This window comes from Desmodus rotundus, chromosome 5, assembly GCF_022682495.2.
Source record: "Desmodus rotundus isolate HL8 chromosome 5, HLdesRot8A.1, whole genome shotgun sequence".
NCBI classification, from domain to species: domain Eukaryota; kingdom Metazoa; phylum Chordata; class Mammalia; order Chiroptera; family Phyllostomidae; genus Desmodus; species Desmodus rotundus.
In genome coordinates this window covers 89,589,936-89,615,019 of record NC_071391.1, presented here as the reverse complement: position 1 = coordinate 89,615,019, position 25,084 = coordinate 89,589,936, and the positions used below count along the sequence as shown (strand labels likewise).

At 49.9% G+C, this 25,084-nt stretch overlaps 3 protein-coding genes across 21 annotated transcripts in view; 1 reads left to right on the top strand and 2 right to left on the bottom strand.

Moving 5' to 3' along the window:
* The window catches only part of PHLDB1 (pleckstrin homology like domain family B member 1), a 48,459-nt gene extending 32,085 nt beyond the window's left edge, over window positions 1-16,374 (bottom strand). For 3 of the 16 annotated variants that reach the window (XM_024570835.4, XM_024570839.4, XM_024570838.4), the window contains exons 1-5: window positions 16,230-16,370; window positions 10,763-10,843; window positions 9,981-10,104; window positions 8,852-9,022; window positions 1,419-1,544 (exon numbers count right to left, since the gene is read on the bottom strand). In XM_024570835.4, the coding sequence (XP_024426603.1) occupies window positions 1,419-1,544; window positions 8,852-9,022; window positions 9,981-10,104; window positions 10,763-10,822 (481 nt within the window). In that variant the 5' untranslated portion in view covers window positions 10,823-10,843; window positions 16,230-16,370. Of the gene's footprint in view, window positions 1-1,418; window positions 1,545-4,158; window positions 4,595-8,851; window positions 9,023-9,980; window positions 10,105-10,762; window positions 10,844-11,182; window positions 11,357-13,603; window positions 13,763-14,103; window positions 14,227-16,229 lie in introns of those variants that run through there. The other 13 variants (XM_045204029.3, XM_053924219.2, XM_071221498.1 and 10 more) reach the window with 13 other exon arrangements.
* Window positions 13,819-21,760, top strand: LOC123480800 (uncharacterized). Of its 3 annotated transcripts, none has more exons than XR_008426848.2 (3): window positions 13,819-15,655; window positions 16,939-17,266; window positions 17,689-21,760. XR_008426848.2 is itself a non-coding variant. In XM_053924221.2 (3 exons), exons 1-3 carry the CDS (start codon window positions 15,319-15,321, stop codon window positions 17,161-17,163), a joined length of 630 nt encoding a protein of 209 aa, XP_053780196.1. In that variant the 5' UTR covers window positions 13,819-15,318; the 3' UTR covers window positions 17,164-21,760. The 3 variants fall into 3 exon arrangements, 1 of the variants encoding a protein (XP_053780196.1); XM_053924221.2 differs by adding an exon at window positions 16,700-16,767 and having other exon boundaries at window positions 16,939-21,760; XR_008426847.2 differs by having other exon boundaries at window positions 16,939-21,760.
* Window positions 21,761-22,948: 1,188 nt separating this feature from the next.
* Window positions 22,949-25,084, bottom strand: part of ARCN1 (archain 1) — a 36,815-nt gene continuing 34,679 nt past the window's right edge. For both annotated transcript variants that reach the window (XM_024570744.2, XM_053924214.1), the window contains one exon: window positions 22,949-24,911. In XM_024570744.2, the coding sequence (XP_024426512.1) occupies window positions 24,822-24,911 (90 nt within the window). In that variant the 3' untranslated portion in view covers window positions 22,949-24,821. The remainder of the gene's footprint in view (window positions 24,912-25,084) is intronic.

The window sequence follows — 25,084 nt, the reverse complement described above, 5'->3', positions numbered from 1 at the left end:
GGGTTGTGGGCCAGGTCCCCAGTAGGAGGCGTGTGAGAGGCAACCACACATTGATATTCTTTCTCTCCTTCTCTTTCTCTCTTCCTTCCCCTCTCTCTAAAAATAAATATATAAAATATATATTTTTTTAAAGTCCCAAGAGGGGTCCCAATCTAATAGGACACTAGGGGCTACCAACACAGTAGCCAAGACCCAGGAAAAAACACACACAAAGCCACCAAGGCTGAATGAATGAATGAGGGGTGTGTGCTGTACCACTTTGTCTAATCAGAGGCAAGTGAGGGGCCTGGCACTGAGGGCTAGTTACTGGAAGCCAAGCTGACCAGCAGCTAGGTGCAGCTCAGTGCCTCCAATTAACCCATTAAGCCACGCCAGCAAGAGCCTCCCTGTGTCCTGCCCCAGCCCTGGTCAACCAACAGAGTAACTGGAACCACTGCCCCGAACAGATGAGGGGTTAGCATGACAAGGCTAGGGTAGGGCAGTAAAACTAACCAGGGAGTGGACTGGGAACTCAGGCATCGGAGCCCCCAGGAGGCTAACTGGGGAGTAGAGAAAGAGACAGAATAACCTTTACAAGACTGAGTTTGGGTCCAAAATTATGAAGACTATGTGGGACCACAGTCAGAGGGGTTACCATGGACACTGGTGATCCCAGTGACCACCCATCTTTCCTCACATCCCCAGACTATCCAATTAAGCCTCTGACATCATCCTGCTAGGTGTACCTGCCATACCTGCCATACATGTCCACCTATTCTAATACCATGTTGACACCTGTCATCCCACAGCCATCTGAATGTCCATGCAAAGTCTGGGATGGTAGACCCACTGGCAGCCTCCTGGTCTGCATCCCAAATCCTAGGCAGCTGGGCTGAGGGGAGCTGTGCTGGTTCCCTGGGATAATCACCAACTCTCCTCTGGGGGTCAATAATTCAAACCTAAACTGAGGCTGCTCCACTGAGTCATCAACTGGCATAGCAGGGCAAGGGGTGGGACAGGGCCCAAGGACATGATCACCAACAAGTAGGAACCACCAGAGCTTACCCAGATTCAACCTAATGCTTCTGTCTGCCCACCTCAGGCCACATGCAAGAGCAAGGCTCCATTGTGGTGACACTCGAGGACCAAGGTCCCAGACACCGAGGCGGCATCTTCCAGAGCAGTGGGACACAAGCTGGCAGAGTCCTCCATCTCTCAGACTCGTGATTCCCCAATTCTAGCCGAGCAGCACTTCTTGGATCTCTCCCAGTGGCCAAAGTGCCTAGCATTCTCCACCAGTGGCCCATGGCAGGTGGCAGAAAGCCCAGATCATGAGTGTTGTCCTGCCCTGACACTACAAGCATGGCTGGAGTGGGCAAGGAGGAGGACTATCGCAGGGGTACCAACAACCCAGCCTCCTGCCCCAACTGGGTACCTACCTGGGCCAAAACTGTAGGGGGGCCCAGGAGACCGGCCCCCTGCTGGAATCATGCTTTTCATCCACTTGGCTTCGGCTGGGTGATTAAAGCGGAGGAAGGTGGACTGACCCAGGCACAACATGCAGCCTTCAGAGAAAGAAAATGTTTGGAAGGGCAGGCAGGGCTAAGGCAGCCCTCATCCCACTAGCAGGTTCATCCCAGGTTCCAAAGAGCCATCCCCACCTGCACTCAGTGTCCACACCATCCACACCCGACCCTACCTGTGGTTAAGGAATGCACTGGCAGGGCCCAAGAGCACAGACCAGAGTGGAAAGGGCACTGGTCCGAGAGTCCCAAGATCCAAGTACCAGTCCTAACTCTTCTTACTAGCTGTAAGAGTGTGCCTTCAAGTGAAGTCATTTCACTCCCTGAGTCTAGTTTTCTCTTTAGAGAAATGAGGACAATACCACTGATCTTGCAGCTAAGACAGTGCATGTGAAAGTGCTCTGCAAGTGGAGAAAAATTCTTCAAAGAACATAGACACTCTTGTCTCCCACCCTGACATGTACCCATGCCTCTTGGATGGAAGGGTAAGCTTAAGAGGCAGAAATTTCCAGGATCGCAAAAAGACTCTGAGATAGGACACAGAGAAAAACCATGGTGCCCCTCAGGGTACAAAATTTGCTTCCTGACTCCAACAGTGGGAGTGGCTACCACCCTTTCACTCTGACAATGTACCCTCTGGCCTGATACCTTCCTGCTCCTACTTTCTCCCCTGGAATGTAGCCAATGGGCCCAGCCTCAACCAAGCACATTCCCAGGCAATAGACATAAGTCCAGTCTTGCCCAGGAAGTGGCAGTGCATGGAAGGGGGAGGGTATGTGGGAGCCAGAAAACGTAGCCAGGGGCACCAGGAGCGTGCACAGCAGCAAGTGTGCCCATAGACGCCTAAGCGTAGCTGGCAGAGCTCCTCCTCCTGGCCACACAGGTGCTAGCAGACTCCTTAGAAAGACGCTTTTTGGAGAAGCCAGAGACCCCTACAACCCACCCTTCCAATTTATTCACACCTCTAGCCCCTGGCCCCAGCATCCTCCTATCTGCCCAATCTGGTGCCACCTGGCACCCCAAGCTTCATGTCAGTCTAAGCTAAGACTGGCAGGGAAATCTACATTCCTGGACACTGAGACAGTTCAGGCCACAAGGGCATGGGGCATCCCAGGCCACTTGGGTACATTAGCAAGCCCCCCACTGAGAAGCCTGTTGCTGGAACCCAGGGCATTGCCATGGGGGTGGGGAAACCTAGCAGACTGAGAAGCCCATAGCAGATAACCATAGTGGACAAAGCCACCTACTTCTCTGGCACACCCACAGACCCTCCCAGCCAGGCAGGCACCAACAACAATTCTAAAGGCTAATGGCTAGTTAGGAGTGGGAGAGCCTTCCTTAACAAGCCACCAATCAAAGGAGCTGACCCCAGAGTAATCATAACCAGAATAAATAATACCCAACCATCCATCCACCTAATTACAACAATAGCTGTTTCAAAAAGAGCCCTGCCAGGCCCTTCCCCCTCCTTTCAGCCAGTTTGCAGGGTCTACACATACCCACTCAATTCTAGACTGATTGGGGAATCAGGCGGTTGGGGGTTGGGGGGGGGCAGCGACACAGGGAAGGGAATTAAGAGCCTGACCACACAGTCCAATCTGGGAAGGAGGTGGGAAGTCTGAGCAGATTCCAGCCCATCAGTGCCAGGCCCACCCAAGGAAGCTGTGGGCACCTAGGGACCCTCAGCTGTGGCTCCTACAGCTGTGAGTTCCCTGCCCCCTCCTCTTCCCCTCACCCTCCTCCATACAGGGAGTGTGGCTATGCTGCCTCTGGACTATAAATAGGTGATGCCAGGCAGCAAAACTGGATCTGTATTAATAGAGTGGGCAGGAGGGCAGCAGGACTGAGAGCAGCCCAGCTCCTGCCCAAATTAACTTTCTATTTGCACTCAGGGGCCCTGGTAACTGCCCCAACTCTAGTCCTATGCCCTCAGGGGCTTGGCCAGCCTATTTCTGGGAAAAACCCTCCACTCAACTCTCTCCTGCCCTACATCTCCAAAAGTCAGCCTATTCAGGAAACCCAAGAATCCCTTCTCATCCAGGCAAAGTTTGGTCAGTGCCTCCCATCCCCAAAGGGGCTAAGGGCCCAGTGCTGTGCAGATGGGTGGTATGGCTGCACATCTGGAAAGGAAAGGGAAAAAAAAAACAGGGCAGAGGAGAGGGTGCATCCTCTCTCTTGAGATGTAGAGGGGAAACACCACACACAAACACACTCTCAGACAGGCTCACACACACTCACAGAAACAGACTCACACAGGCACAGGCAGACATGCTCACACACTCACAGAGCAACAGTCACTGCCCTGCTGGCTGCATAAATAGCATGGACTGGCCAAAGGAAAATGGGATAAAGGGAAGATGGAAGGAAGGGTCTTAGCCCTTTCTATCAGAGACCCCTTTTAGCCTATAACACAGGTTCCCCTCATCCTAACCAGGACCCTTCAACCCCATCCAGAGGCAGGTTCCATATACACAGTGCTGGGGAAGATAAAGTCTGCCCCACTGAGGAGTGGCCCCACGCCCAGATCTCCCACTCAGAAATGTCAGGGCTCAAGCTCCCAAAGAGGGGCCCCAAGGACCCACTCCCCCTGCTCGACCCCCTCCCAGCCCGAGCTATTCCACGCCTGGCTGCGGCTGGCCCCAGGCTGAGGACTCACCTCTGAAATAGGCCCTCCGGACCACAGGCCCCCACTAGCTGGAGCCTTCCAGGTCCCAGCCTGCCTGGGGCTTTTGAGAGCGGGTGCGGACCTCCCGCGCCAGCAGCTCTAGGATCTGAGCAGCTAGCAGCCAGGCAGCGAGCTGCCACCAAAGCCCGGGGAGGTGTCGACTGGCCACCAGTGTTGGGGGAAGGGAGTCAGGGGGAGGGACAAAGGAGCAGAGGAGGGGAAGAGGAAGTGATGGAGGAGAAGAGAGGGGAGTAGGATGGAGAGGGCGGGGCGGGAGGATGCGGGGAGGGTGTGGGCTCCAGATTCTGGCGCCAGGGGCTAGAATAGAAGTGGGGCAGGGTGGAAAGGTTCCAGGGACGCGACAGAAGAAAAGTTGAGAGGTAGGTACAGAGACCAGAGGGTAAAGAGCCAGGAGGCTAGAGTGAGAATAAACAGGGTCTTGTGGAGAGCCCTCTGTAATAAGAAGTCCCCAGAGGCCTGGGATAGGGCCAGATCAGCCCCTGCCTGGCTGGTCACCTTGGGCCAATCACAACCTCTGACCTCATCTACAGAATGAGGAGGTTGGCTTCCATAACTGCAGAATTTATAAGCTCTGACATTCCATGTGTCCATAGATCAGAGCGGAGAAGAACAGAACTCACAGGGATCCAGTTAAGTCACGTGGTCTAGCTCTTGCCCTCAGTCTGTCGTGTGACAAGGTCCCTCCTTGGCTGGGAGTTCAGGCCAAGGCAGTGCTCTGGGCAAAGTGAAAGCACTGAGTCCAGCTCCTGTTCCATCCTAAACACTCCTGCCATCCCAGCTCCCTATACTCCCAGCAACTCACCTATCCCCACAACCCAAGTGATATCAAGGCACTGCCCCTTCTAAGCCAGCCCACTTCCCTGGGTCTTCCCACCCACAGCTACCAGTTGTGCTAGCCCCAGCAGAGTTCTCCCTGGCTCTCTCACTTCAGGCTCCCATGTCCACAGCCCTTTCCATCTGGGAAATACAGTGCCCCCTGCCTCTGGAACCCCTGGGGGCAGGCTGAGGTTCTGAGCCAGGCAAGCACCTGGGCCCAGAGTACCTCTTGTTCCACGGAACTGGCCTCCGGACAATAGAACCATAAGGGGCACACTGTTTTCTCAGACATCTCAGACACACTTGATATGCTCAGAGTTCACACAGCCCCACATACTTGCTCTCACATATACATCAACAATTGCTCACACAGACACCACTTAAGCTACACACACTCTGAGTCACTCAAACATTACAGTTAAACATGCCCTGTCTCTCACACACATTTATTCTCACATATACAACCCCACAGGCACCAAGCCCCCTCTTATTACATACTCACTCAGGCACAGATATCCATTCACGCAGTCCGTGGAAAGACTCCAGGTTGAAATCAAAAGTCAGCCTCCTTAGAGGAATAATCAAGTGATTTTTCTACCCGTACTGAACACCTACCCACACTGCTATACACGTGCTGAAACACATGTGCACGTGCATCTTATTCCCCTTTTGAAGGAAAAAGGAAGGACCATAGAGGGTTAAATACAAAACAGGGGAAGCCTTTAAAAAGAAAATCTCCTCAGGAAGAGTGATTCATCAGTCTAGAAACCGTGATGGCCAGCTAGACAGACCCAGACAGACACAGAGAATGCCCACCAGTGAGATATAGGGCAGAAGACAGATACAAGAAGTGGGGAGCTAAGAGCTTTTACTCTTTTCCTCCTTCCTCTGAGCTTTATTAGTCAAGATCTTGATCAGTATTAGAGAACAGTTAGAGGCTTCTCTCCCATTTTACAGAAGACATAACTGTGGGTGGGAGGGGAAAAGGTTCAGTGTCCTGGATCCCAGAGGGAGGCAGCCAGATAACCCAGGAATTCTGGCTCCCCAGCCATGTTCCAGAGAGCTTCCCATGATGGCCCTCACACAAGCCTCTACCCACCAATGAGAGGCTTAGGGAGTGAAGGAAACATGGAAACAAGGGCTGGAAGAAAATGCTGGTGGTAGATGGGGACCTATTGTCTAGGCAGCCTGGGCCCTGAGTGTGTGGCTCTCTGGGCCCTCCCCTACTTGGTCCCTTTCCAGATCTTTCATGTGGCCTGGCCCTGTGGTCCCAGGGTAGGACAGCCTAGGGCAGATGGAGGTTCCTCCTCATTTCCTTGGTCCTAGTCCCAGCTCCACCTCTTGCTCTGTACAGAAGGCAGCACAGGATGTGCCAAAATACCCAGGTACAGGAGTGGAATCAAGAGCTCCCTGGGTCCCTCACTTCAGGCTCCCACGTCCATAGCTCTATCTAAAGGTTGGCATCTGCTTTCTGCCTATCTCCCCCCACCCACAGCCCAGGCATATTCCTGCTGGAAGAGCCTGTCAGTGTCTGCCAGTCATGTTGTGTGCCTCACTAAGTTGCCAAGGGCTGAGCACAGTGCCCAGAATGATCCATCTAAGGCCTGGCCCAGCCAGAGTGGGCTCCTTATTATTTCTAGGTTAGCCCTCTGTTTCTTAAAGATGAGGGTCCCCTCTACAAGGCTGGTCCAGGGGAACAAGACAGGGAAAATAATCCTCTTGCACATATGCCCAAAGATAGGCATGTGGCCAAGTTCTCATATACACATAAGAATACACACATGGACACTTTGGTACCATCAGTCCTGGATTCACTCCTGCCCCCTACGTGAACACTCTGATCTATAGGAACACTCCGAACACAAGGAAAGACACAAACACAGATACACAATCCCAAAGTCACAAACACATCCAGAGATACATAAACATACTCCAATTACATAGATGCACAGAGATAGCATATACACCCCCGAGTCATTCAGTTTCCAGGGAAACGCACTCCCAGGAATGTCCGGAGTGAGGCCAGGCAGGGCTGGGCTAGATGCCTTGCTCCAGAGATGAGACAAGGAAACCCTCAGCTCCTGGAGCCCAGAGGAGGGAGAGTGCTAGGGAGAAAAACACCCATTCCTTTGTGCCTCTGTCTACCCCTCCCCATGCTGCCAAGCTTCTGGGACAGGCTAACCTAGACAAGAAGGCTATAGGGATGGGAGGGTCAGAAAGGGAAGGGGGGTTAGGCTCAGAAGAGAGTGGGAGGGTACATACTTGGCAGGGTGGGCTTTTGGCTATGGAAGAATTGGGAGTCAGGGCGGGGGGTGTCACAGGAAATGCCTAAGAATTCCATCTGGCCCAGGCTGTTCCTCTTCTCAGGAAGCTAAATGATGCACTGGGAAGACTGGTCAAGAGAAGCCACAGAACATTGGTTCCTCCACCCTGCTCACAACATAGGAGAAGAATGTTCTTGCCCATAAATGTGAGGGATTTGGGGCTTGGGGAGTAAGGGCTGAGATTTCTCTAGCTTTCTTTGAACACTTCCCTTTCCTCGCATTGATGCTGTGTCTCACTTCCATGCACCCAAATTTTGGAGAAGATGCTCTCTTTGAGATTGAAGAAGACTGTCAGCAACCAGGTGGCATCACAGCCAATGTCCCAGTATGGGGGTTCCTCCTCTCATTCAGAGTCAGAGACCTTGAAGCCCTGAAGGAGACAAGGGCTTGCCTGCTGCTGCTGGTGGGCCTGACTCCCTGAAATCAGTTGTCCCTCCCACCCTCGTGACACTCCCAAGGGCAAGAAGAAAGTGTGGGTCTCCTGAGTCCTGTGTTTGCAGCTTTGATTCGCAGTCAGAGTGTGTGGGGGAGGCAACTGATTGATGTTTCTTTCTCACATAGATGTTTCTCTCTCTCTCTTCCTCTCTCTCTAAAATCAATAAACTTATCCTCAACCGAGGGTTAAGAAAAATAAAAACAAAGAGACTCCAAGCGGTGTGAACAGAAGGAGAGAGGGAAACAGTGCAGCGAGTGGGATTTCCACTGCACAGGAGCTTCCAGCTAGTAAGAGATAAGGGTCCCCAGAAAATAATTCCAGAACACCAGTCCTCCTGCTCAGAGTCAGGCTTAGCCCAAAGCTCCCATCCTCATGTTAATCCCACCTCTACCCCCCGACCCAAATCTGCTTTTCTCATTCCCCTAATGTAATGATTCACCATACAAATTGATGCCCAGTGCAAACACACTTGTTCTGTCAAAGTGCCACCTGGGCCAAACCCTTACCTGCCTAGTCACCATAGTAACAAGGGGCCCAGTTTTAAAAGCTCCCTTACAACAACAAATGACCAATTGCTTTGGGAAACAGGGTGCTGACCATATTCATGACCCAAAAACTACTGTTAACAGTTTTTTAGTAGGAGTGGGTATGTCCTGAGATCTTGCCATCAGGTTCTGCCTTTCCCTACCCCCACCGGAAGGTATTGTCCTCACCTCCCCGCCTCTACAGCTTTTCAGACCACAACTCCCTCTTGGCATCATGGTACAATGCCATTGTTCCCCTCACCGGTGCTCTAATTCCTCTCCCTTAGCAACTATTAATGACCACTACACCATTCCCCGTGGCCTTTGATAGCAGGAATTGGAACCTCTTCTTTCCATATGTGTAGGGAGGACGGATGGAAGTGATCAGAGAAGAAAAGCAGGATGAAGGCAAGTCTAGATGCCAGAGGGTTTTGGGATGTTTAGGCATATCAGATGCACTTAAACACCCCACCATGGCAACCACCACAGCAGTCTTACCCTGCACCTATCATGCACAAACTTTTAAACAGAGGCTTCCTCTGTTTGGAGGTATCAAACCTTACCCTGAGTGAGCCGGGTGGGCTGCTGGACAGGGAGCCCATCAATAGTGCAGGCATTGCCACAAGGGTAGAGGGTAAGGGTGCCCCGCAGATTCTCGATGTAGCAGTGCTCAGGAGCCAGGCCTGGACCCTGCAGTGTGATGTCCTTGGCTGCAGAGCCAATCATTGTTCTCCCTAAAGACAGGAGGCAGACTGAGTTAGAGGGTTTGTCCAGCCTGAGGAGGCAGGAACAGGGCAAGGAGAGCCACAATGGAAATATATTTCCGCCTCCTACTCCAGGGAGAATCATTGCCCACCACTGGCTACCCCTTTTGGGCCCCTGAGCCTGATGGAAACAGTAGGTGGTAGAAGCTCTTCTCAGGTATAGAAAACTCTGGACCAAAGATGGAAAGGCCCAGAGGGCACAGCAGGCTCCATAGAGTGAAGAAGAGGGACTTCTTTTCCGCATACCTTCCCTGAGTCCCTCTAACTCTCCCTCCCTAAGTCCTTTGTTTCCTTCATGATACTCTCCCCTCTCTCTTTCTTTTTTCCCTCCCTTCTGCCACCGACAACCCTTGCCCTCCTTCACTCCCTCTCCCATCAGTGCAGCCTCTTCCCTCACTGCCTCTGCATGAGCAGACCCTCCCCTGGCAGAGCCCCTAGGACTGGTATTTGGAGAATGTGGAGAATGTAATAACATCCAGACAAGTGCAACCAGGAGAGAAGAGAGGAAGGGCAGAAGCTGCAAAGTGAAGGGGCTGTGCCAGGGCCTTATCTTGCTTGGGAGGTCTGTCCCCTACTTCCATTTTCCATACTGGTACCTTCTCCCATGCCAGGCATTGCCCTGGACTCGGGCCCCCTCTCTTCTTGGCCATACTGGTTATGAGCAATATGTTCTCCTGTTTCAATGCTCTCCTCCTTGTTTCTACACTGATCTTTAATCCTAGTCATGGAGCCAAATTATCTACCAAAGAGGGCAGGCAGTCTGGAGAGGCAAAGACAAGGGAAGCAAACTGGTGGTGGCACCACCTCCCAGTTGGGGGAGGTGAACACTGCCAGCAGATAGTAGAAGGACTCCAATGCATGCCTGGATCCGAGGGCAGGAATGTCTGTAAGGATGGAGGGGTGGCAGGTGGAACGCTCCTCGACATACCTTCCTCCAGCGGCAGAAGGGTGATAGCTGTACTGAGTCGCCCACTTCCCAGGCTCACTAGATGGGGTTTGTCTGTTTGCACTTTCAGTCCTTTGCCTGTCTCAATCAGGTCCAAGGGTCCTTTCTGTAGTCAGTGGGGTGGGAGATGAGCACCATTAGAGATTCCAGACCAGCACTTTACACTCTAGTCCCAGTCACACCAGCACTCTCTCCAGCACTTGCCCTCTCCAAAGGTCTCTTAGGGTGTCCAAAGGCTTAGCACAAATCTTGCACAGAGCATTATTCCACTAAAGTGTAATTAGATCTGAATCTAGGCCACTAACTCGTCCCACCGGATTTATCTCAACTCTTGGCTTAACTTCCCCTTTTGTCTATTAAGACAGAAACAAGGAGAAAGTAAGTGAAGTGGGGAGGCACTGGGTAAGAGAAGGGGTACTGTAGAGGAGGGCCAATCAAGACTTGTCCTGTAGACTTGTCTGTGGCAATCCACTTAGACAGTGCTTGTCCCTGTTAAACTAAATCACAAGCGAAGGCAGAGGCATGGATTGAGGGGAGAAATACAGTGGAGGGTTAATCTGTAAACCCTTTCTGACTTTCAAAGGGTATTTTCTGGGTAAACCAATTAACCTAATTCAGATAAAGACTTAGCTGTTAATAGGCTTGGGACCTAGGGAAGGACAGAGAATTGCTGCTCTCATGCTTGGACCAGGACCATGGGTAGATAGAGGAACCGAACTCATCACCAAACAGCCCTCTTGACTCATGGCCCCAACCCAACTCACCTGCAACATTGCTTGGGTCTTGCATCCAGGGCCTATCTGGTTCCTATCCAGAGTGTCCATGGTCCTGGGTCTCTAGAGCTCCTGGGGACATAGCGGAAAGCAGGTGAGGTGGGGATGCCAGGGCAGAAAAGGGAAAGGGAAAGGAAAAGGCTCTGTGGTAGGGCTGTTAGCGCAGGGACAGCACCAGTCATCATCATTTCCAGAATGCTCAGGCTCAGGAGTTTTCTGGGGGAAGGTGCTGACACACCTTCAGGTACAGCATGGACACCACACCATACCTGTCTTGGCCCTTGCCACCGTAATCACAAAAAGCCCTATAAGGCCCAACCTATATGTCTGTGCCTTCTTGCCTCTGATACCCAGCACCTAGCTGAGGACCCTCAGACTTCTGGAGCTGTAAGCAGGGTGGGAAAAATTTACCTTAGTGGGAAAAGGTGAATCCAGGGCACTGCTCTCCAAGGACACGGGTAGCCAGAGGGCTGCCAGGTAGGTAGCAGGGCTGAGATAGGAGCCCCCAACCTTTCCCTTTCTTCTTCTCCCTTTGTCTCTTTTCCCAGGGGGTCTCAGTAGGATCTTTTCTTCTTTTTTTAATTTTTATTTATTGATTTTATTTTTAGAGGTTTTATTTATTTATTTTTAGGGGGGGAGGGAGGGAGAAAGAGAGGGACGGAAACATCAATGTGTGAAAGATGCACTGATCAGTTGCTTCTCGCAGGCCCCCAGCTGGGGACAGGGCCCACAGCCCAGGCATGTGCCCTGACTGGCCCAGTTCACAGGTCAGCACTCAATCCACTGAGCCACAGCAGCTAGGGCTATTAATTGATTTTAGACAGAAAGAGAAAAATCAATTTATTTTGTTCCACTTATTTATGCATTCATTGGTTGATTCTTGTATGTGCCCTGACCAGGGAATCAAACCTGCAACCTTGGTGTATCAGGACAATCATTTAATCAACTGAGCTTCCTGGCTAGGGCCAGGATCTTTTCTTAAAAGAGAACAAAGAAAAACTCAACCAGAACATTAAAAAATATTTGCTGGGAAAAAATAAAAGAGAAATTCAACCATTCCTGCTATCTCTATAGGGCTCAACTTCTGCACTCTCTCTTCTCCAGAAAGCAATCTCGTCCCCACACAATCAGGAACAAGAAAGGAAGGAGGGAAGGAAGGAAGGACGGACAAACTACTCAGGGGTGACTAATACTGGGAATATAGGACTTTTGGGATCTTAACCTGATTTGGGGCTGTAAGAAGCGTAGGTCCTTCGAACAAAGGGTAAAATAGATTTCAGAGCCAGAACTTAAAACTCTTTCACACCCATCTCTTTCTCCCTGGCTCACATTTTTAGTACCTGAGAAACAAGTAGAAGGACCTTTGCGTACTTATGTGTGCCTACATGTCCATCTCTTGATCAACTTGCTAATGTGAGGACTTCTAATTTGCTGCTGAAATGTTACTGGAGAAGGCTGAGAAAAATATGGCTGAAAGAAAGATTTCTCTATATTCTCTCTTCCAGCCAACTACCAGCTGACTTTGAGAGGAAGTTGAGGCAGGAGCCAGCATTCCAAGGAGTTTCTGACCCTGGCAGTGGGGCCCAAGGGCCTTAGCCATAGAATTACTAATTTTACCCAACCGGCTTCCACCCTTCCAGGCCTGTACTACATCACCTCCATCACCATTTCCACCCAAGCTGGCGGAAGAGAGGCCAGGCAAAAACAGGGCCTGGGGCCCATCCCAAGTCTGCCTGGGAAGAGAGAAGGCAAAGGCCATTAACCTACACCAAGAACCAAGTTGGCCTCATACCTCCCCAGGACTGGCAACAGGAAAAATTTCCTTCCACTCAGGGAAATCCCTCAGCATTCTCTGATGGAGGAGAAGCAAAAGACAATGGGTTGAGAATTAGCAGTGTATGTAAAAGAGGGTATAAGAAAAACAAAACAAAAATGGTGAAGGAAAGCCATCATCATTTAGTGTTTAACCCTGTTCTTTACTATTTATTAGCTTTGAGATCTTGGACAAGTTACTTGTCTCTGCCACATCATTCTCTATAAAACTGGAATAATGATTTAAAAAAAGATTGTATGGATTTAGTGCTTGCCTGGAATGGAGAGTGACAAATAAATGAGCACAAAATTTCTTTCTTCCTTTCTTTCTTTTACTTTTTTTTTTTTTTTTTTTTTTGCATGACAGGAATGTTCTAAAACTAAATTGTGATGATGGTTGCACAATTCTGTAAATACACTGAAAATAATTGAATGTACACTTAAATTAAGTGAATCTTATGGTATATACATTATACCTCAATGAAACTGACAGTTATTACTATGAGCTTTGTGACCTTGAACGAGTCACTTCACCTTCACGAGTCTCAGTTTCTTCATCTGTCAAAAGTGTCACTATCACCCTGGGAGGCAGCTGAGGGTGTGTTCATTTATTTACACCAAAAAACTTTCAAGTGAAGGTAGAGATTGTGAAGAAATAAGGCTGAGGGGAACTAGGGTGATTAGAGGAGACAGGGTAATAAAGAGATGAAAGGAGAGGGACAGATATGGAGAGAGGTGTAGGGAGAGAAAGAACATAAGAAAAGATGTACAGATTGGAAGGTGCGAGGCTTTGGCCGCAGCTCCAGCTCAGAAACCTAATCTAGGTAGGGTGGAAAGATACACCAAAACCTACTCACTAACACGGAGCCTTAACAAAGGGGTTAGAGAGCCGCCACCTGGGGGCGCCCTGTTCCCGGACCCCACCCCTTGCTTGCAGGGCGAGGCGCCCGGGCGTTCCTTAGTGGCAGCCCGGCTTCCATCTGACGCTGCTACCCATTACCCCGGGCTCGATTTACTCACCCCGCTCACCCTGTGTGATCTCCTCGGCCTTTCTGGGAAACCTCGCCCCACCCCCTGCCAAAAAAAGCCCCTTGCGGTGCGAGTCCACCTCTTTGGCAAGACAGGCGGGAGAGAAGCACAGCGGCAGTCCTTCGCGCAGCGTAGCAGAGACCTGGGTGCCTGGAATTGACGTGCAACAGGGAGGGGCATGTGAGGAGACGCCTGGGCGCCGGCAGGGGAACCCGCTCCTGCCTGGCCACTCCTGCCTCCTTGTCCCACAGAAAGAATAGCCCCACCGGGTCCCCAGCCGTCTCCACTGACTGGGGCGTCCAGGGTCACCGCTAGAGGGTCTGGGCACCCGAACGAGGGTAGAAGGAGGCCCGGGAAAAGACCGAAAAGATCTGGAACCAACAGGCACTGGAGAAGGTTCAGGCTCCAAACCGGGCCGCAGATGTAAAGTCCTCCCGGGTGCCCCAGCCAGGGTGCTTCCCGGGGCCACTGCGGAGCCGCTCCGCCCTCACCTGTGGCCCAGAGGGCGGCCGAAGTCTCGTTCCGGGAGTCAAGTGACTGTGGCCCGCAGCCTTCCCTACCTTCTAAGCACACGTTCGCCGTCAGGGAAGGGCGGCCAACAGAGGAAGGAGTCGGGAATCGAAGGAAACAAGCTGGAAGTTCATGGGACAGGTTGTCGGAGCAGGGCCCAGAGGGGGTGAGGAAAGGCCCAGGGCGAAGAGAACTGATGGGTGAGGAAAGTGAGAGGTCTGCGGAAGGATGGGACGGGGAGGAGAGAAGGTATCTGGAGGAAAAATGAAAGCGGGAGACTGAGGGATGAGGTAAAAAGGGAGCTGGGGAGGGGAAGGAAAAGGGGCGACTGAAGACAGGGGTCCTCAAGGATCTGGGAACCACCAGAAGGCACTGAAGGCAGTGGAGGGGACCCGGGGAGGGACCCAGGGCGCTGAAGGCAGAGGAGGCTGAGGGCAGCCAGTGTCCCTGCAGTGGGCGAGCGAGTGCAGCTGAGAGGACGTGGAACCGGAGAGGGAGACGTGAGCGTAGCTAGGACTCCGATTTTTATTCTGGTGGGGGTGGGAGTGGGGGCGGGGCGGGTAAAGTGCACGTCTCCCAGTCGCGGGCTGAGTGGGGTGTTCGCCAGGTGGGACAAGGCCGCAGTGTTGGGCCGCCCCGCCCGCTGCTGCCCCCGGACAAGCGGCCTTTCTTTGGCGGAGCAAGGAGAAGGAGCCGCTTGTTTGTGCCGCGGGGGAAACGGGTGGCCCCACAGACACCGCCCGCTCCCTGCAAAGCAGCTGTGGGCACGAGCCCGCGGGTGTAGCGGCAGTGTGTGTGTGCGCGCGAGTGTGTGTCTCGAAGGGGGACTACGCGTATGAAGGAGGTGCATGTCTGAGGAGCTGCGTATGTAAGGGTGCTGCTGGTGTGACTGTGAATGGCGTAGGGGCTGCGTGTGAGCGGAAAGTGTGTGAGCGCAGGAGCAGCAAGTGCTGAAGGCTGCGCTGGGTACAGGGTGTGTGGAACGTGTGCTGAGTTCTGGGTGTGTGAGGAAGCGTTCCTCACACGTCAGGACGATGAGTCTGGGGGCGGGTGGCATGTGCGTGGGTGATGCAGGCTTGGCGCTGTGCCTCTCTACCGTGTGGGACATCTGACGCGGTGGGGAGCTGTTTGTTTGTGACCGTTGCGATGAGTCAGCCTCCGGGAGCCTCCAGGACCGCTGAGCTAACGGGTCCAGAATGCAGCCCCGCTTGGGCGCCCAGGGTATCCGCCCGCCCTGCAGTCTCCTCGCCAAGCCCCAGCTCACCATCACTTGGGAGGAAACGTCCGCTGGCACCTTGCCACTCAGGGCCCGGAGGCCCATCCCAGCACCCCGCCTACGCGTCCTACCATCCGCGGGCAATACCCGCTGCAGGAGAAGCCGGGAAGACCTGGCTCAGGCCGCGCTCCAGGGAACTCCAAAAGGGATTCCAATACGGACCGCGAGCGCAGGGAAAGGAGCCGGGACTCACTCTTCCGGCAACCCCTCTGGGCTCCGGAAAGCCGAAAGACGTGGGGCTTTGGAGGGCCTTGGAGGTACGAGATACGCCTAAGAGCCGGTCCCGGACATCCATGCCTCCGAGACCAACTCCTCATCCCTTCCCGGTCCATCAAGGCTGCCGGGCCCGGGACAGAAGCGGAGATGTCCCAGGGTTTCCCAGCCGCTACCCAACCCCCCCCACTCCCAACCCCGCCACGCCAGGTGCAGGATTCTCAATCCTGCGGTTGGCAAGAGACGGGGAGTTCAGGATTCAGGCAGAAGGGACCCCGCGAGTGTCCAGCAGTTCGTCTGGGTGCCCTCAGGACAGTCTTGATAGGGTAGGATCAGCATCCCCCCACCCGGGGGAGAGCACGAGGGCTCCCTCTGGAGGTGGCGTGGGACAGCAAAAGCATGCAGTTCGCCAGAAGAGCTACTGAGCCCTCTCTCCACAACTCCCGTTTGTCCCCATGCCCTCACCTAGGGCACCCCCTCATCCCCCAAGGGTTTCTTCCGGGGTACCTAACCCAGAGCTTAACTGAGGGCTCTCACCAAGCCTGGAAATTCCCCTTATCCAGTCCCAGCCGCGCACCAAACGGGACCGGAAGGTGTAGAGGGAAGGATTGTTATTACCTCAGGGGAGAAGGGGACACCGGCCCCTTAGTCTGGCTCGGCTGCCGTGGCCTCAGATTCAGGACACTGTTGCTTTTCTGTTGCTTTTCCCTGGGAGCCCGCTGAGTAGGTGGAGCGAGAGTGGTCCCGCCCGGGTTAGTCCCCACCCCCGTCCCCGTCCCGGTCCGCGTCCGGTCTTCCAGGCCAGCCAGAGAAGACGCCCTTGTGGGGCTGGAGCCCAAGGTCCACCCCCCACCCCAGCTTTCTCATAGCAGCACACACACACACCCCGCCCCGCCCCGCCCCACACACATACACACCCAGCCAACACAGCTATGGCTTTGTTTCTGCAGCTGGACTCTCCACTACCACCACCACACGCACACCCCTTCTTCCCTCCCCTCCTCCTCCTGTTCGGAGTCTTAGACCACCCTCCACTCCTAGGCTTTAAGGCTGTCCTCCTACCCCTCCTCCTTTTATTTTATTTTTAGAAAGGGGACAGGAGGGAGAAAGAGGGCAAGAAACACCGATTGGTTGCCTCTTGAGCGCGCTGGTCCAGGTACCGAACCCACAACCCAGGCATGTGCCCTAATGGGGAATCGAACAAGAATCGAACAAAGGACACTTCGCTTTGCCCGACCCAGCCCAACCAACAGAGCAACTCCGGTCAGGGCTTTAAGGCTCTTAGAGGTTGTTTTGACATTTTTCTTTCTGTCTGTCTCTCTCCCAGTGTCCCCCATTCCCACTTTTTAACCACAGATTCCTGAATCCTCCGTTGGCTCTCAGTGAACCTCACAGTCACAGCCTTCCAACATACTCAATCTCCCCTCCAGAATATTTGCTGCGGGTACCCAGGTCGGCCCGTCACCCCTTCTCACCCTCTTCCAAGCCCCACCATGAAGAGCTGCAAATGGGGTTGACAGCCCTGCACATCAGTCTTCACGGATTTTTCTAAGGATAGGTGTAAAAAGACAATAAAGTGCCATGCAAATTGTAAAGCACAAGAAAGCTCCATGTAGCTCCACTCCAACCCCAACCTGCCAGATTACAATTGGGAGGTAAGCTGTAGAAACAGTTGAGCACACTATCCTATAGCAGTTCAGGTTTCTGTAGTAGTAGGGGGTTAATAAGGAAGAAAACAGGGAGGGGACTAAAAACCAAAAAGGAGCCTAGAAATAGCCTGGTTAGTCATTCTTCATCTCAACCCCCACCCCAAAATCCTACACTGACAGTGGATCCTTACCTTGCAAAATTAGCTCTTGCCCCGGGGAGACTGGCTGGGGAGGCCCTAGGGAGCTGAATTCAGCTAGACTGGACTTCTTAATGCACACTACAGGGATTCCAGAGACTCTTCTGCACTGGAGGGAGCAGAAAAACCCCAAGCTGGGGCAGATAGCAGAAAATAACTCGTCATCTTTGGGATGGACAAATCTTGTTCAGATTCGGTGTCTTTAGTTTGTGTTCTCTCCCCCTAATCCAGGAGCAACAGGAAGCTGAACTGCAGGAATCTTTGGTCACTTGACAGGGCTAACATTAGCAGGGGCGCCCCCACGCTGCAGGCTGGAGCTCACCAGAGCCAGGCAATGGACACGAAGGGGGAGGGGAAGAATGTTCTTCCAAGCTGCCTGCTGTGGCCAACAGAACAGGCTCCAGCAAGCGGTGTACCAGAGTCTCCTAGGCTATGAGGGGGTGGCGGAGAGCCTCTTATTCTTCCTGTCTTCATACTGTTTGAGCCTCATGAATGTATTTTGACTCTGGACACCTTGCATGAGGCAGATCACAACTGCAATTTTCAAGCTATTCCGGTGAAAGAAAACCCCAAAACTGTTGTATCCTATGTGCCAAGACCCAGCATTTGAGGGAAAGAACTCAGATTGGGGTACCTGAGACTGTCCTCTTAACTCACAACTTCTAGCTCTTCTTTACAGTCTTGGTCAGGAGGAATTTCTGGGAATCAAGCCTGTCACAGGTAACGAACGAATGCTGGGGCAAGGAATTGAAATAGTACTCAACTTCTCTCTGTCCTCCCAGCCTAGGTACCAGATGACTGACCCCATGCTAAAGGCTTTGTGCAATGTGTCCTAGCTCCTGCTGTGTCAAGACCCAACCCAACTATGTTCCCACAGTTAGAGCGCTCAAGGGACTATAGCTCTACTGCCCTCACAGTCCACCCCCCACCCTGCTCCACATCTGGAGTCCATCAAAAACTCAGTGCTCTCAGTTATGCAAGAGGTCCAGCACTTGGGAGCTCAGGAAAGGGGAAGAAAAAAACTTTCCAGCATGCTTCAGACTTTCCAAAGTGGAAACAGGGAGAGGGCAAAGGCTGGGTGTGGAAGGAAGAGTGAATTTTGTTTTAGGCCTTCTGCACTTGGCTATGAATGCCAGCAGTGGATTTCTACACTACTCCTGCCTTTGCCTAGGCACATTTCCCACTTCTGTCCCTCCTCTCAAATTGTACTCCTTCCAGCTCCAGAAAGGTAATGATTGCTCATTACAGCAAATAATCCCTTATAGATACACCTGATCCAGAAAACTTTTTTTTTCCTGTCCTCCTTGGATCCTGAACTAAGGCATCATTAGTGCAGGTGTGGTGGCAGCAATAACACCAAATAAACTACTCGCTGCATCCAACTTGGGGGAAAAAATTCAAACCTTTAGCAGCTGCAAAGGAGCAGCAGCTCTTTCCTCAGCTTGTCTTCAAAACTGCACAACCCACATTTCCACCCAAAGATATATCCAAACTGAGTGGGAATTCTAGGTATGACAGAAGACTCGTCGTCTACTTCCAGTTCAGGACCTTCCTATAAGCTGAAAAGAAGCATTCATTTGGGCAAAAGAATGCGAAACAAGACCTATTTCCATTTCTCTCATTGCCTTGGATTTGTAATGCACTTTTCAAATAGCCCTCTTTGGTAATCAGCCTTACTGTATGGAGTGCACCTATGGGAGCTTTCCAGAATTTCACTAAGACCTAAATAACCACTTAACCCCTGCCTATGAAGAACAAGGCAAAAAACTTCCTTTTTGGTGAAGGATAGTGTAAGTGAGAAGTAACCCAAAGCTTCTAAAAACTGCCTGGATACTTTATCTGTGTTTGATAGAGGGGCAACAGCTTTGAAATGTAGTCTTTTTCCTAAAGGCTTGCTTCCACATCAATCACTAACTCCCCAGGGTAAAATGAAATTGACGACTTGTAGAGATGCTGTCTGCCTTTGGGTGAGTGCCAGGCATAGCAATCCACGTACCTGTGCATCTTCTAGGACATTAAAAACTCTACAGCTGCAATATATTTACAGAACGGGAAAGAAGAGGAAATGGAGAGAATGGTTGCAATAAGAGATGTGCATAAAAAAGGGGAGTCAATTCTGAGTTTTTGCTTTCCTTTAAAGCCTTTTTTCCCCAAACTTTTGGTGTCTCTGCACCACATAGGAAGTTGTTGTCTTGGGCCACACATTAAATACAATAATCACCAAAAAATTTCATGTTTTAATTTACAATTTTGTGTTTGGCCACATTCAGTCATCCTGAGTTGCATGAGGCCCATGGGCCGCATGTTGGATACCCCTGCAAGACATAAGCCCTATTCCTCATCCTTATTGAAACCCATGTTGAGTATCACTAGTTATAATGAACATTTGTCTATTTAGAAAAAAAGGCTTTGTAAGTAGATACAGCCACTGCTTCTAGTTAGACTTTAATTTCCTTGAGGATGGGGGCTTTTTCTATTTTTCTCCTATCTTCCTCCAATGAGCTCTGCAAGATGAGAACCTTTAAGAAAGACTACTCTATTTCAACCCTGGAAATCTCTGAGATCCTATCCACTGTAAACAATTTTAAATTAATGGAGGACCAAGTTTCCCACGAGATGCACAGGTCAATAGATTTTGGGTTTCAAACTACTGTGAGTAGTTGAATGGACACATCTTTTTAAAAAGAAACTCCTGACCACAGAAGAGGTGTGCTCCCTACCTCCTCTATATGGAATTAATTAAACCAGAGGAGGAATCACCAGCCTGTTACATTAACAGAACACTCAGTCAGATTCAATTATTTTGTTAGTTTCCCTTAAAGGAGGCCAACAGAAAGTCCACGTATGCCATGGAGGAATTAGCGGCTAGTCAGGGAATGGCGTGGCTTTAGTACAATTCATTTCATTGGATTAAAGTGAGCTAAGCCACATTTCAGCAACATTAGACCAGGTATTTTCTAAGGGAGAAAAATTCAAAATCTTGGCTTTCACCATTAAAATAAAAACTTTTCATTCCCACTTATTGTTCGTGAGAGAATAATTTGCCTCCCAATTTGTTGACATTTAATAGTTTTTTAATTTAAATCAAGTAAAAAAGCTTTTCTGAGGGAATTAACAATTCCCAAGGCATTCATCATTCATCCCCGGATAACTTACTTCTTACCACTGTTTGTCTAATGGGGAAGAGAATGCTTCAACATATTACAAACCTTTATTATTCTTTAAAAACAAAGCCTTAGTTTTCTGACTCTACAACTGCCCCCAACAAAATTAAGACCAAAAGTCCATGAGTAGCATTAAATTCAAAAGCTACTCTGTCAAAGCGCATGTGTATGTGTATACTCAAACGTAGAATACACGAGGTGACTACAATACCTGTAATGGGAAAAGGCAATGAGGAGAACCCAGATGGCAGCATAGGTAGACACAGTGCGCCTCCTTGCACAACCAGAACTGACAGAAAATCAAACGGCAAGGAAGTCCGACACCAAGGAAATAAAAAATAAACATTCATCCAGACCGGTAGGAGGGGCAGAGACGACTCGCGTTGTCGTGGAGGGACCGAGACTGGCAGAGTGTGGGACCAACAGGGCAAGCAGTCTGACCACTGGAAGACCCTGCGGCCCCACATTCGCGCAGATAAACAGAGAGGGCCGGACTCAGAGTGGCGGAGAATGGGGCAGGCAGAGCAGCAGGTAGTACCCCGGGGCCCCACATTCGTGCACAGATAAACTGGACAAACGGCGGGGAGCAAAGCAGACCACGCAACCCAGGCCTCCAGCGCAGGGAAATAAAGCCTCAAACCTCTGACTGAAAACGCCCGTGGGGGTTGGGGCGGCAGCAGGAGAGACTCCCAGCCTCACAGGAGAGGTCATTGGAGAGACCCACGGGGGCCTAGGGCGTGCACAGGCCCACCCACTCGGGAACCAGCACCAGAGGGACCCAGTTTGATTGTGGGTAGTGGAGTGAAACACTAAAATCCAGTGGAGAAGGGAGAGGGCGCCATTGCTCCCCTCGGCCCCTACCCCACGTACAGCGTCACAGCGCAGCGTTACCCAGCCCTGGTGAACACATAAGGCTCCGCCCCTTTAAGTAACAGCTGCACCAAGACACACACACACCCACAAATGGCCCAAATGACAGAACACTTCAAAGCTCCAGAAAAAATACAACTAAGCGAGCAAGAGATAGCCAACCTATCGGATGCACAAACACTGGTTATCAAGACGCTCACAGAATTGGTTGAATCTGTTCGAAAACCAGATGAAAAAATGAAGCCTATGCTAAGAGAAACAAAGGAAAATGTACAGGGAACCAATACTGACGGGAAGGAAACTGGGACTCAAATCAACGGTGTGGACCAGAAGGAAGAAAGAAACATCCAACCAGAAAAGAAGGAAGAAACAAGAATTCGGAAAAATGAGGAGAGGCTTAGGAACCTCCAAGACATCTTGAAACGTTCCAACATCCGAATTATAGGGGTGCCAGAAGGAGAAGAGGAAGAGCAACAAATTGAAAACTTATTTGAACAAATAATGAAGGAGAACTTCCCTCATCTGGCAAAGGAAATAGACTTCCAGAAAGTTCATGAAGCTCAGAGTCCCAAAGAAGCTGGACCCAAGGAGGAACACACCAAGGCACATCATCATTACATTACCTAAGATTAAACAGGAGGAGAGAATCTTAGAAGCAGCAAGAGAAAAGGAGACAGTTACCTACAAAGGACTTCCCATAAGACTGTCAGCTGATTTCTCCAAAGAGACCTTACAGGCCAGAAGGGGCTGGCAAGAAGTATTCCAAGTCATGAAAGGCAAGGACCTACATCCAAGATTACTGTATCCAGCAAAGCTATCATTTAGAATGGAAGGGAAGATAAAGTGCTTCTCAGATAAGGTCAAGTTAAAAGAGTTCATCATCACCAAGCCCTTATTATATGAAATGTTAAAGGGAGCTACCTAAGAAAAAGAAGATAAAAAATATGAACAGTAAAAATGACAGCAAACTCACAGTTATTAACGACCACACCTAAAAGAAAAACAAGAGCAAACTAGGCAAACTATTAGAACAGGAACAGAACCATAGAGATGGAGATCACATGGAGGGTTGTCAATAGGGGAGTGGGCGGGGGAGAGGGGGCGAAAGGTACAGAGAATAAGTAGCATAGATGATAGGTAGAAAATAGACAGGGGGAGGGTAAGAATAGTGTAGGAAATGTAGAAGCCAAAGAACTTATAAGTATGACCCATGGACATGAACTATAGGGGGGGAATGTGGGAGGGAGGGGGTGGGCAGGATGGAGTGGAGTGAGGCGGGGGGGGGGGAATGGGACAACTGTAATAGCATAATCAATAAATATATTTTTAAAAAAGGCAATGAATACTCTTATTTTCTCTTAAAAGAAACATATCATTAATTTTTAATCTTAGATCCCATTACATTATCCTGAATCAGCAAGCAGACACCGAAGTATGAGACAAGAGTCTACTAAACATTCATTTTATAATACTCTTTATTTGATTAAAGAATTTGCTTTCTTTGTATACACTGGAATGTTATACCCCCTATGTATTTTACAGGGTTACAAAACATCTCTCATTTTAAATATTCCCCCAAAAGTAATTTCAGAAAAAGAAGTTTTTGTAAAACTAAACTTAACTTTTAAAAAAATCATATGGACAAGCAATTCACAAACAAAACTGGATTAGTAAGATTTTTTGCCTATTTAACTACACGACAGATTTCTCATCCCAGTCCCCTTCCTAAAAAACACACACTCGTACACACACACAAAAAACCCTCACTTGGAAACCAAGCTACAGATAACGATTTCCCTGATGCAATTAAGGGAAAGGGAAAGGCCAGAAATTTCTTTGGCAAACAATTCCATCCATGACCATTGATGTGACTGCTTTGCTTCAAGTAAAGTATACTTTTCACAGGGAAGACTAATGCCATTCAGAGTGGGAGTGGTACTCTCTAACCAGCTGACAGTGCAGAAGTCATTTATAGTCACCTGCCTCTTCCCCTGCCTGTGGCTGCAGCCTTACAACAACTCCACCAACCTTTGAGTGCAATACTGGATTAAAAGCCAGCGATGGAATGGCTGGTGTAGTTTTTTCAATGAAAAAAGTAATGGATGGGATGGGGCTAAGAAATAACTACTACATGATGACACTCAATAGAAAAGTCTTGGAAGAGGAAAAGGGAAAGATTTCAGAAACAGGGAAAGACGAGCTGGTGAAGAAAAGTGCTGGGCAGACCAGAAGGAAATGGGAGTATATATCAGCAATCTAATACATACCAATATAGTCAGCTGCCTCTTGAAATCCTAAAAACCTGGTGGTGGAAATGGAGTCTCCTTGATAGTTTAGGGCCAACGGGATCGGCACAAGGATTCACTGAACCCACAGCCTCCAAAATCATAACCTCATCTCTGCTAGAAAAGGACTGATGACATAGACAACAGACAGAAAGAGGGAGAGGTGGTAAGTCTGAGGAATGTGAATGGATTACAAAGACCATGAACTACTATGTTTTAGCTGAAGTACTTAAAATGTGGAGCAATGGAAGCCTAGGTAGCACCATCAGTAGAAACAATTACCCATGGATGTGAAATCCGTAACTGGACATAATCATTCTCCTCCCAGATATTGAAGTGGGGGCTGTGCCATTTGAAAGCTGTTACTCAGCTGTCTTTAATATTCACTATACTGTTCTAAACTGGAGAGACCAGCCTAAAAGGAAAACAACTTGGCACAGGAGTGGAGGAACGAATGGATATAGGAAAAGGACATGAGACATCCTTATCTTTTAACTTCTAGACTCCAAACACCTTAAACAACTCACTTGTATAATCTAAAAATCAACTTGGTTTAGGTCAACTTGTTCTAGGAGTACCAAATAAATATAACACCTATATACAGATAACCCCAGTGCTTGAATGTATAGAAAGAAAAAAAGTGAAGGTAAAGGAGTATGAAACATTAAAATCTTCTGCAGAGAAAACTTTTAAAAAACAAAGTATGAAATATAACTATATTTAGAGATCAAAATAAAGGCCAAGAAGGTGTTTAACTGGGGGCATTCTCTGAAGAGCTCGCTTTCCTGCTGGCCAGTACAATATGCCAAAGAAATCAGCAGCCTTTCCCTTTATGTTTGTGTCATTTCTTTGCCAAAGAATGTCCCTGTGACTTGAAACACTGAGAGTGAGTTGAGGGTCCTTGCGCGCTGAGAATCGTGCATTACACTAGGAAAAAAAGGGTCACCAAAGGCTTGTAGATTTGGGGAAAAAAAACTCTTCAGCCACTGTTGGCTTCTTCTTTATTAATTTGAAAGTTTTCCTTTTCGGTTCCCTCCTCTTCGTATTACAGGATTTCATACTTATCCACTAGGAAAGTGGTCTCTGTAGAAAACCTTACAGGGCTATTCCCATCTACCTGGGTCACTTTGGTTACCTAGAAAAACAAACAAAGAGTAAGGTAAAGCAAAAAGAGAGTGAGCCTCCAAGGTGCTGACTAAAATTTCAGTATACAGCAGATCAGATTTCCTAAAAGCAGTATTAAAAGTCAGAAATACTGAAACAGTTCGAATTCACACCCAGACCAGTGTGGCTCAGTTGGTTGGGTGT